The sequence below is a fragment of the Poecilia reticulata genome, chromosome 7, assembly GCF_904066995.2.
Source record: "Poecilia reticulata chromosome 7, P_reticulata-male-v2, whole genome shotgun sequence".
NCBI classification, from domain to species: Eukaryota; Metazoa; Chordata; class Actinopteri; order Cyprinodontiformes; family Poeciliidae; genus Poecilia; species Poecilia reticulata.
Window position 1 is genome coordinate 24483247 of NC_088836.1, and position 12389 is coordinate 24495635.

Below are 12389 nucleotides of genomic sequence, written 5' to 3' on the forward strand. Positions count from 1 at the left end.
ATGTAGGTGAGAAGCAGTACTGTGCTCAAGGCTGTTGGTTTGCACTCTTTACTCTTATCTTACATTTATTTATTTATCTATTTTCAGATTGGTGTGGGGGAAAAAACATTTTGACGGTCATTAGGGAAAAAATCTAGAAAGATCTGGGGAGAAAATCTGTTGGAGGCTGCAAAAGACTTAAGATTGGGGGAAAATCACATTCAACAGCTAAAGCAAACAATCAGAGCTAAAATGGAGCTTCAAGTGTGCCAAAAACATTTGTCTATGTTCATACTTGCAGTTGGAGTCTCATAAAGTAGTAGGTTTACTAAATTAGACCTAAATCCGATTGAAAACCTAGATTGAACTCATCCAATCTGACCGTGCTGAAATATTTTGTGGAAAAGAACGGGCAAAGATTTCAGTCTCTAGATGGGGGGTGGATACAAAATTACATATATCATATATAATTCCCTTCCACTTCATAAATATACAATACTTTGTGTTGGTCCATGACAGAGAATCCAAATAAAAATACATCGAGTTAAACTCACTTTTACTTTTCGTTGCTTCGTGTGAGATCAGTGCTTTTATTCTGAAGGGTTCAAACCGGAAGCTCTTACAATGTTGTCACTGGCAGTGAAAGGTCGTCTGTCCGTAGCTGGGGAACATCAAGTCTTACAGGAAAGAAAGCTTTTTATTCTTCAGAGTGAGTAAGAATTTACCTAAAATGAGCAGAGCATGTTAGAGCAGGCCGTGTATTTAGTCTTACTGACCGAGCAAGTTATAGTTATCGCAGTTTAATCACCTTTTTTGCGCAATGCTGCAGGAAACTCACCATCAAGTTACAGCAGCTAAACAGAAATTATTTGTAGCGTTTAAGACACTTTAATCACAGCAGTCAGGTGAGGCGTAAAGGTGACATTTTAGCTATAGGTAAGGAATGCATTGGTATAGATAGGGTGCCTTTTTTTTAACAAGTGCTAATTGTGGCAAAATCAGTAAAAAAATACGGCTTGCTAACATTGGCCCGTTTACATCTTTAGTCATTTAATCATTAGTTTCAGCAGCATGACTGGTTCTCTCTCTGCCAAATCTAATTCTTTCTATTTATTTTTACTATTTCCTTGCCACACAGACAGCTGTGTACAGACCATTTCCATTTTGTGCTCCCTTAGATTGCTCGCTGATTAGCGAGGGCAGTGATACCATGTGGAAGTCACATGAACGACGAGGATGAGGCATAAACAAGGGGGGCAGCCTGACGACAGATCCGCTGCAACACAGTGTCGGCCAACAGGAGGAGGAGGGGGGGACTGGTGCCTGTACAAAGATCCCACACACAAGCAAGGCCCCCTGTGGCCCTTTTCCCCTTGAACGTTAATTAGGATGAACAGCACTACCACTCAGCCCCCTGCCCACAAAGATGGGGCTGTGGCGGTCAGCTATGTGCTGGTGCCATTCCTTCTTATAACTATTGCTGGAATTGCTACAGCTTTGGTAAGTAGCTCATCGGAATCGGTGACATTAGAGACTTGGAAAAATGCAGCTTTCATGCCCTTTTTTATTTTTTTTTTATTGTGTTTGTTCTAGATTATATGTCTGCGTAGGAAGAGGAGGTGAGAACAAACTTAGGGTATTGATTAGCTGGCATTCCCTCTTACTTCCTCAGTGTGACCCATTGATTTCATGATGCGCTTTGTCTTCTGCCGTAGGATCGACAGACTTCGGCATCAGCTGTTACCCGTTTACACGTATGACCCTGCAGAGGAGCTTCATGAAGTTGAACAGGAGCTTTTGTGGAGAGAAGAGGACACAAGGGTAGGAGACGCAAACTCTCAGTGACAGTGTCCTTTGTTAATTACAGGAAAGGTGTTTACTATGATATCTGATGAGGAACATCTTTAGTTGGAATCCTATAAATCCAGAGTGAAAACATTTCTATCAATAAAACCACAATTTTTCACTCTGTATTTGCGGAGCTGGTCTTTGATGGTGTAAAAACATACCCACTGTTGTCTTTAGTTGCAACATTTAGCTTTAGACTTCTGCAGTTCCTCAAATGGCATGCATCTTCCCCTTTTACACTTAAATCTAAATGCAACAAGCAACAGCAGGCAGTATTGTTTCATCACTGCTTTTTCTTTCAGGTTCAAACTAAAAGCTCTTTATCCCTGCCCACAAGTAACCTTTGACTTGTTTTGGAGTCAATTCAGTTCGTCATCTGAGGACGTGTTGTTTTTACAGCGTCTTAAAAAGAACAGTAAACGGCGTATCAAATTTACTTTTAACAGTTTTTGGTTTGAGGACAAGTGTAAAAAAACTTTGGATTTCCTGAATTCAAGTTGTGTTTTATTTATAGGACCATAAATTTGATTCAGAGTATCTTTGTGTAATTTAAATCGGGTCACAGTTGACCTTGAGTTTAACATTTTAGCCGTAATATTGTTTATATACTGATACCAGCGGTTGTACTTCAGTTGATGGAAAGTAGTTTTATTTGCACTATTTTGTTTTTACTTGGTCCTTGAAACATACAGATAACTAGATAAAAGTTATACTAATTATCAGAATTTTAAGTATTTCACAATATGTTCTGACATTTGTATTCAGATCTAGGTCTTATGTAGCTTCTGGAACTATGTATCTGTCCTATGTGTAAGTGCATGATATTTACTAAATAATTTGCATGCACTTCTTTCAAGCCTGTATTATTCTTTTGGATTTCATATTTGCTACTCTGTGATAATCCATTTGTGATGCACAGTCAAGTTGCAACTCTACGTGGATTTAGGAGTTACACTAAAGCTAACCTATAACAGCCTACAAAATTGAGTTGATTTTCAAAATGTACTTGTTCTAAAAAAAATTGTTGAGAAACGTAAAAATGGTAATTGATTTACACAGCATTACTTTTCCTCATGTAAATTGTACTCATTTCATAGCCTTATGTCAATAGATTCAAGAAAAAAAACTGAATTGTCATATTCACTGCTACTGCTGCTGTATTGAGTCGAGTTGAACACTAGATGGTGATGGAGAGTTACTCTTTAAGACATTGCAATATTACATTGCTTTCAGTTTCTCATGTAATACGTCAAGTGCCCAGACCGAAAACGGTTCAGCATTTACGTCTTATGTTAAAGATGCTGTTTATTCTCCTAAATTTGTTGATGTCCAGTATGTTTTCAAACAAAAGCTGAAATCTGCAACATGGATCGTTCCCTTTTGGTCAAAAACTTCTTCATCGAGCTCAGAGGAGATTTCCATACACTCACTGGAAACCTGTGACTTAGTTAATCTGTTCTGCTGTGTTTCATGTGCACAGATTGTGCAAGGCTGGGCAAGAAGCTATCAGCAGCAGCAACCTCTTCTGTCCAAAGATGCGACTGCTTGACGACAGCTCAGCCTGGCGCAGGATGCTGAGGAGCGAGAAGACAACCTTCAGACTCAGAGATTGGCCCGTCTTTTAACTCATCTGTCACATTTGCCCTGTTTTGCTCCTGTTGCCTTTATCCCAGATTACATCGGGCGATTTAAGAGCCAAAGAGAAGAAGTACTTGTTACTTATTTATTGGAAATTATTTATTCAAATACATTTTTACTGTCGTACTATGCGGCATCAAAGTCTGGGAAGGCGGAAGACGAAACTTCTTGTGCATTTGGTGTTTTGTTTACATTCTTAATGCTGTTGTGGGCAGCTTGTGGCAAGCAGCCTTGTTCCTGTGGGTTGCAGTAGGCATCCGTACCGCTCACATAACTTGCTGCCTGCGTTCACTGTGGTAGGGCTGCGAATGTTATGTACTAGTTAAACATCAGCGCTCAGATCTGGCGTGTGCAGAGGTTGTTTGCAGAGCAATAGCGGCTTCTTTGATGAGACGCTTTTACGATTACAAACGCAAAGCCCCATATTGATCAGGTGAAAGTTGGTGAAGAGAGCTTGTTTTTCATTTCTGTTTCATTTCTGGAAAAAAAAGGCTTAAAATATCATCCTTTCGTTTTGTTGCTTTGAACCACTGCCTTGGAAAGCTTTATTTTATTTTGTCCTGCTTTGCCAAATCCTGTGACTCTTAACAATGGCATGACATGCAAAAATCAGGAGCAAATAACACCAGCTTCCTCCCAGCTCTTAAATGAGTTGTGACTGGATCTGAAAATATGTCCTGTCTTGGAGGCATGGCACGAGAAAATTTACGTCTGGCTGAAAGATCTGCTCAGACGAATTCCATACGTCTGACTGTTTCCAGCACTCAGGAAACCTTTTACACATTATAAACTTTTGCCTTTCATTTGTTGAATGTAAACTAAACTGTGGGTCTGTCTGTGTTTATGGAAGGCTTCGCAGTTCTGGAATTTGGAGCCTTTACATACATTTTTCATGCTTGTCAGGTTTCTCTTTTTAATCGTATAGAAACCTTAAATGCACCACTCGAAGACCTTCATATAGCTTATCTAGAATTACTTGTGTTTAAGAATCCAACTTTAGGTGACACTTTTTGTCTATGTACTATTGCTGTGATGTTGGGATTCTTCTCCTTGAATGCAGTTCTAGACAATTGTTGAAAATGTCAGTAATTCTAATAAAGTGAAACTGATATTACAGGTTAGTATATTTTAAGCTTTTTATTCTTACAACTGTTAACTGTGGAAAACCCCAATTTAGTGTCTCATAAAATGTTGCATGGGTGTAGGTCATGCAACCAGATTAGATCATTACGAAGCAGATTGTTCAGGTGGATGAGGTATGCAACTCATGTTGCAGGGATAAAACGATTACTGAGTTTAATGGCCATGGTAATGGTGAAAGTTACTGAAAATCAGTGCTGCAGCCAGATGCAGTTACAGTACCTTTAAAACAAATTAGTCTGTTGCAGTTCCTAGCACAAGTCGGTAAACAGAAGGGTTAGACCTCTAGACTAACTCCAAAAGGCTTTAAGAGGAGACTGTTAAACAGGCTGAGTGCACAGTAATCAAAACAAAATGGAAAGTGGAAGGAAAAACTGGAGTTTTCCTTATGTGCAAACCATATTCCTTAAAGTAAACAAAGCTACCTACCTATACCACCAACTAAGGAATCTGCATAATTTCAAACTAAATTTGGTATGATTTAAAATCATTTAAAACCACCTGTACTTTTGCTTTTAAAAATATTGTATTACAACTTATTTCCTTTAAAGTTCAAATTAGGGGGCAAGAGTACAATAAACATGACAAAAATGACAAAGAAAGTTCTCTTTATTGTCCATTTCTGATACAAATTGTAGGGCACCATAGAAATATAGACATTGTACATTTATATAGGTGTACATTAAAAAGCATGATCCCATCCTATTGAGTTTACAGTATATAAATCAACAAATGCATGATTTAAAGAGAAATGTCTAGATACAGTTGTGTAGTTGGAAGGGGACAAAGACAGGAGACCATACGACTTTAATGAAAACGATAAGAGCAGCTCTGTGCATTAATGCAGAAAGCACGGCGCCTGACTGAACAGTGAAGAGTGCCTAGTCTACACAAACTCGCATTTGTCCATGAAAATCCAACATTTCAGTGCAGAAGAAAAAAAAATAAAAAAAACAAAAACACACCTGCTAGTCTACCACAGTCAGCGAACACAATTGTTGAGCTGACAGGTCTCCCTGACTTGCTTCACACATTTAAAAACCTGTCTGCAAAGTCTGGCGCACAATTACATTTTACACCTAGTCAACATGATCAAAAAGATGACAAAAAAAAAAAAAAAACTCTTCAGAGGTTACATTAAAAATAGAAAAACCAGTTGAATGCAATCATAAGGTGAAGTAAGCTGTTAAAATTGAGGTATGAGAATCCAGGCTTTGTTTTGCCTGTTTGCAGTTTTCCGGGGTTTTGTAACTGAGGTTGTAGCAGCTTAAGTGTGTGTGGGGAGGGGGGGGGAGAAACCCAGTTAAGTGTACTGTGGATACAGGTTCCCTGACAACGGGGGGGCGGGGGGGACAACAAAAAAGTTGACACAAACAACACACATCTTCAGAAGATTAAGGAAAGTAGGGTTACCATTACGTTACTAAGTGAGGAAGAAGCTAAATTAAGCAGTGATGGCTAAATGGAATGAGAAATAAAAAATGTACAGCCCTGTTGGATAGCAGTGCCACCAACTATCCACTATTACAATCATACTCCTTGTTTGACCAATTGCAGTGACTGAGTGAGCGCATGAGGGAGAAGGAGAAGGAGGGGGGGGGAAAAAGTAACCGCATTTGTAAAAGCTCCCTGAAGAAACGACAGATTACTTTTCAGCCTAAAACTCTTTCTAAAAAATATACCAAAGAATTGTTATAAAACACAAAAAGCAGCACACTCATGGTTTCTCTTAAATGGTGTATAACCCAGAGGAACAAACTGCAAGTCTGATCAGAGTATTTTGATGAAAACAAAAAACAAAACCATCAAACTTACTTTACATCTCCCCACTACATGCAAAAAGGACTGAGAATGTTTTAAGCGCCTCTAAAATCTACACTGCTCTACAGGAAAAAGCGGTCAGGTGGAAGATGCCCAGATCTGTCCAGAGTTTGGAAAAATTAAAAAAAATAATGAACTCGACACGAAACGGACACCTCTACCATCAGTAACCTATGCTCATCCTAAATGCTGAAGCTCGTCTCCGTCTAGAATACAATGCAAAGGATAGGTTAACCACTTCACTCACATGTAGCAAAACTAAACAGCAAATGGGTAAAAATTTACCTTTGTCCAATACAAAAACAAGAAAGTCTATATGTTCTACTATCGCAGATGCAATAAATGACACTAAGCAGAGGAAACATGTCCTAACGGTCTTTAGGGGAGACTAACAAACACCCAGGCTCTTCAGAGCACACCTTGTCCAGTATAAAAGACTTGTGATAACATGACGCGTAGAAGGGCTGTTACCTGTCATGTAATGCTTGGATCTATGCTTGATCAAGTCCATTTTGTTTAAATCCAGTGCTGCTGCATGATAAATGTACTGTGTTAACCCCGCCCTTTGACAAAGGGGAGGGCTTTGTCGTGAACAGTGGTCAAGTGGTGGCACTGGTGTTGATACAGCCCAGTTTCTGGATAACAGTAAGTCAGTATGTAGAGTGAGGTAGCATGTATTGAATTACTGGTCATCTTCCTCCTCCTCTTCCTCAGATGATTCTTGGGATGCCTTTTCCTCCTTCTCCTGTGACAGAAAAGGTAAAGTCAGACTTTCTGCATGCGCCCACAACATACAGAGACAAAAGAAATTGCCTGTGAAGCGGCGTAAACAATCGCTGCCTGTGATTCATGCCTCAGTGTGACTGTTTTTGTCAAGTGTCAACTTGGTTAAAAGAAATTAAATAAGTGTTCTTTGACAAACCACTATGGCATGAAAAAGCACCCAGGGGAAGGGTGAAGCATCTGCAGTGAAAAGTGATTCATCACCGGTGAGTCACAATGAACCATCCTGTTTTTTTTTTTTTCTTCCACTCACTTACTCAAAGTTGTTCATTCACAAAATAAAAAAAGAACAAAAAAAAAAAAAAAGACATGGGTGGGCCATGTTAAGGAGGGGACTTTTGGGTCACTCCTCACTATGACTAATGCCATCCAGATACCTCCTGGAGTTCATCCAAACAAGTGATGCACATCACAATGTTACTACGAAACCTCAAATTCTTGCCTAAGGCCACAGATACTGTGAATAAAATCCCTACATGTTAGCACAATCAGGTTGAGACTTGAAATAAAGAAATGGCCGGTCTGCATGAATGAAACCCCAATTCACTTGGCTTCTTAAAAAGGAATGTCACCCACCAGACAGTCATACCAATCACTCGCCTGGGACTGAAATGGTTTAGGGCAGCGTTTGTGTTGATGTTAATTCTAGCTGGTCAATTTGAATTGCTGCCAATTTGTACCTAGTGTCCTACGTTTGTTTTATACATGCAAACCATTTCATACCCATGTGTTTGTTCTTGATTGTAGTTACATTTTGTGAAAGAAATACTGAAGTTTAAATCCGTTTAGTCCAATCTTAAAGGGCCAGTATTATCACAATAACCGTTACCTTCAGTCGTTATAAAAATGCTGTTTATATCATATATGACTTAAAGAAATTTGATCTGTCTCTTTAAGAAACTTCTCTTTTCAACAATCGGTCTTCAGGAAGTCATCACAACAGCGCTGCTCTATCAACCTTTTAACAAAGTGTTTAGCCAGTGTTGCACTGGGAAGTAGCTCCTATAATGAGCTCAGCAGATGCACAGTTCCACCAGGTGATTGCCAATTGCTGCTGGCTAGTTTGAAGGAGTTGAGTAGGAGAGTCACGAGGGAAGAGTGCTCTGACAGAAGCTCGGAAACTGCAGCTCTGAGGAGGAGCTGTGCCATCGAAGGAGGTGGTTGGTTGCCATGGGAGATTAAAGACTTTCTTAAACTTGTACGAAAATCAAGGCAACACTCCATGTATGTTTTTGATGAGGGACTAACATAATATTATATAAAGCTAAAAGAAAGTTGATTTTGTATAAAGTCTGCCCCTTTAAAAATTGTTACTTTGAAACATGCATCACTCACTAATGTCATTCATTTTACTTTGGATCCCTGTTCGGGGCAACCGACTAGCAATAACAGATCTGAACCCTTGAGCAAACCAACATATTTAAACAGGAAGATACTTATTGGAGTCATAAACTCAGATTTCAGCAACAAACTTGCCTCCTTCTTGGGTCGTCCCCTGCGTTTTCCTCCTGCAGGTGAGGCTCCCGCACCTTTCTGTGAAAGAAAACCGCACAAGGCCACCAAGGCTGTTACAAGGTTCTCACCATCAAGTTGTAATCTCAGTGAGTTGTAGAGTTGCAGGCTTGAGCACAAAACAAATGTGCTATAGCACATCGCCTCTAGGTGGCAGTGGAAGCACTACAACTGGACAGATAGAAAGGGGGCATCGGGTTCATTGGCTATTATCTGGAAGGCCGACGGAAACTGCACACAGGGCACTCCAGTTCGCTGGCCACCTGGTCCAAGGCGCAGAGACAGCTGGTGAAACCGAGCAGAGACACAAACCCTCCGTTGCTCCTAAACCTATATCAGTGCACACGCATGTGTGAGTCTCCTGAACTCCCTCCATTCCTCCCTTTCCCATAGATAGCAGCAAGCGAGAGCACACAGGGGAGCTGGAAGAGTTGGGGCGAAGGAAGAGGGGGGAAAAAAAAATCTGTTGTTGCTATGGAGATGACGGGCAGTGAAGAACTAGGGCTGTGTGCCTGCTGGAGGCAGAGGGGGCGCTCGGTGTCAGCCTGGAAACAGTCTTGCGGCCGCTGCACCTGCACCGCACAGTGCATGTGACAAGCTGCAGGAAGCTGGAGGACAGGATGCACAGAGTGAGCATCATCACCCCCACCCTCTCCTCCGCCATCTTCCACGCAGCTATAGTCCCCCCCACACCCACTACCAAGGGTAAAGCAGCAAACCAAAACACTTTACAGTGGGAAGCAGTCGCCAAGCTATTTCTGACACCATTGGTAGTAGCCCAAAAAAAAAAAAAAATCAAAAGCAACAGCCTGACATCCTTTAGACGGATGAGGTTAGCTGCTGCTACAAGCACTCCTTAACCAAAAGGGATCTGGAGTTTCAAACAGGAAGGGCTTATTCTAGAAAAAAGAAATAGATACATCAACTGCCATCTGCAACATCTTTCTGTATACTTTTGGTTGCAGCTGAAACTCCCAGTCTGAGGAGACTTACTTTGCCCTTGCCACCAGTCGACTTATTTTTGCTCCCCTTTGGTCGCCCTCGGGGCCTCTTTGGAGTTGGGGACCCACTTGCCTCCTGAAAGCAAACAGGTTGAAGTTAACATACAAGAACACACATCATTTGACGACTAAAAGTTCCTTGGCACAAAGGAGCTCAAACAAAGTCAAACACTTCAATGCACTTCATAGAACTGAAACAAAAACTATTTAACACTCTGATAGGCATTTAGGGAAATACCACCACCTTGTACAGTTAGGTGAATTCGGCGTGGCATGACTCAGTCTTTCATGCGTACCTTGTGGTTAGAAGCCGTGTCATAGCCGACTTGTCTACTGTTGCATTTCTGGAGTGTTTATCACCACAGCTCTTAGCAACAGAGGAACTCAATAGTAAAACACAGCAGGCTGAGGGACATCTATATGATCCACTCTGCGCTTCGCCTCTGCCATGTCATGCATCACAGTGAGGGAGCGGGGGTGGGCCTGGAGTGTGGAGTAGTAGGGAGGGGGGGGTTAAAGCCAGTTTAAAGGTGTTGGGTTACTGGTTGCTCGCAAACCAGGGAGGAAGTTTATTGTAAACCTCTCCACTGATAAGCAACTGAACAAATGGACACAAGGCTGCCCTGGAGCTGGCCCATCTAGATTCATTTCAGTCTTCACCTCAGGAGGACATGGACATGTATGAGCCTTTTACCTGCAATAGTATCTGCAGGAGCATCAGCTGCAACAGATGGCAACTGAGGGGGTTATTTTGGTTATCTGCAAATAAGACATGGAAATCTATTTGGAGGTCTCATTACATAAGCCTTGTTCTGGTGCGAATGAGGTTAGTAGTAGTAGGACACGCAAACGAGACAGAGCAGGTAGGAGTAAAGGGACAATACTTACATCTGAGGATTTTACCTGCGGCTGCTTACGGGGTCTTCCACGCCCTCTCTTCTCTGCCCCCTCCTTGTCTTTCGTTGAGACTGTCCCCTTGTCGCTCATGTTTGCTTAGCTTTTCAACCTATGCAATAAAAAATATATCACACTGGTTGGCCTTGGTGTGAGACGAGGCGTCGAGTATGCACACAAAACATGTAGAAATGAGGAGTAGTCGAGCCACTAAACTCACTGACCGCAACAACAAACCCAAATGACCGACCTAACCGCGCACTGTTTAACTCAATTAATCCGCGCTTATTTCCAGCTCTATTTTTGCTCATCGGCGCCGCGCTGCTACACAAGAGGTTTACGGCAAAAACAGATTGCACGATCCTGAAAGGACACAACCTGCAAATGACTATGGCATACCCCTATATTAAACCATGCTTAGAGGCCTCACCCCCCCTTTGCTGTAGCTGCCGTACCCCCACGATCAGGCCTGTGCACACAGAACTATCTCACAGCAGGTCTGCACGCCGTAGCCGCGGAGAGATCCGCCAACACACACAATGGCTGCTGTGTGCTAGTTTGCATTTGCAAGCTAGGAGCCCCGGCTGAATGCTCGCTCGGATTTGTCTAAAATGGCACTGAGGATTCAAGCGGAGGAGGCGGCCGCTCAGCGGCTAAAACCCCGAGCAGAAGCAACAAAAGACGGCTTCACGTTGAGCGCGTGCAGCCTTCTCCCGCCGGAGCTAGGGGCTCTTTGTGAAAATAATAATAATAAAACGCCGCATTGAATTAATTCTAGCTTAGCACATCTCCTTTTATGCACCCACCTCTATTTCCACGGATTTATCGCCTCCGTCTTAAAATTAAAGCCGAATTGTTTTCCTTTAAGCACTAGCTGGTTTGTATGCGGCTAACCGGTTAAATAGCCGATCATAGGCTACAGCTTTTATTCGTCAGATAACACACAGCCCGCCCATTTAAACCCCAGCTCATGCAGCTTTAAAACGGCAATGACTTTAAAATAAAATAGTTGCTTTTTTTAAACAATTTTTTTTTTTTAATAAAAAAAAAATTTATTTTTTTTTACCAGCAGGACGAGGAGTTTAATCCAACGGCATTCAATACAACGCACGTGCGGCTTCTCTCTTGCAGATAAAGGAAAAAAGGCGCCGGACAGGAGGAGTTTTTGGACAATTTAAAGAGCCGCCCTCAGGGGGAGCTGGAATACTGGAGGGCGGAGATATGATAAATGGGCCACCAACAGTACGACGAAACCCAACCCCCTCCCACTTTACTGCTCATTGATTCTTTACATTTTCCAGGTTTAATCACATAACACCAAACAGATGTGCAAGAAGTTGTAGACTGAAAAAAAGGAAATGAAACAGAAACAGAACAGTTATGTTTTATTATTTCCGGAGTGAATGTTATTTGAAATTGAATGCATTTGCCTAAAATTACATTCCAGTCTCCAACCATGAACTATGACCTCCCCCAATGTAAACAGGAGCTGACTCAGAGAGAGTGGTCAGCTTCTCTGCAAAGGTGAGAAAAAAAAAAAAAGATGTTGCACAAAATGTGATAGGTCAATTTCCTTCCTTTGCCAATTCCCATATAATTTCATACCCATTGCCATTTTGCCGCTTCTTAATAACCTGTTTTATCTTTAAGTAAACTATCTCATACCTTGCTAATTACAACATTGCCTCAGACTCATCTTTGCACTTTACCAGGTTGTATCCCCATTTCTTTCCCACGTACTCCCATTTCATATTTTCTAACAACACTTCAAAT

The 12389-nt window shown here is 41.5% G+C and overlaps 2 protein-coding genes across 6 annotated transcripts; one reads left to right on the plus strand and one right to left on the minus strand.

The window, feature by feature from the left end:
• The first annotated feature begins 545 nt into the window (after window positions 1-545).
• Window positions 546-4579, plus strand: smim29 (small integral membrane protein 29). Of its 2 annotated transcripts, none has more exons than XM_008414221.2 (5): window positions 546-688; window positions 1158-1479; window positions 1573-1598; window positions 1695-1800; window positions 3308-4579. In XM_008414221.2, exons 2-5 carry the CDS (start codon window positions 1369-1371, stop codon window positions 3374-3376), a joined length of 312 nt encoding a protein of 103 aa, XP_008412443.1. In that variant the 5' UTR covers window positions 546-688; window positions 1158-1368; the 3' UTR covers window positions 3377-4579. The 2 variants fall into 2 exon arrangements, with proteins under 2 accessions (XP_008412443.1, XP_008412444.1); XM_008414222.3 differs by lacking the exon at window positions 546-688 and adding an exon at window positions 730-915.
• A 617-nt stretch (window positions 4580-5196) lies between these two features.
• Window positions 5197-11890, minus strand: hmga1a (high mobility group AT-hook 1a). 4 transcript variants are annotated; one of them, XM_008414220.3, is made up of 5 exons: window positions 11683-11890; window positions 10626-10728; window positions 9715-9798; window positions 8686-8742; window positions 5197-7171 (listed from the first exon to the last, which is right to left on the minus strand). In XM_008414220.3, the coding sequence occupies exons 2-5, from the start codon at window positions 10707-10709 to the stop codon at window positions 7109-7111; spliced, it is 288 nt and encodes a 95-aa protein (XP_008412442.1). In that variant the 5' UTR covers window positions 10710-10728; window positions 11683-11890; the 3' UTR covers window positions 5197-7108. The 4 variants fall into 4 exon arrangements, with proteins under 4 accessions (XP_008412442.1, XP_008412440.1, XP_081465265.1 ...); XM_008414218.3 differs by having other exon boundaries at window positions 10611-10728; window positions 11683-11839; XM_081609139.1 differs by lacking the exon at window positions 11683-11890 and adding an exon at window positions 11423-11570.
• Between the last annotated feature and the right edge of the window lie 499 nt (window positions 11891-12389).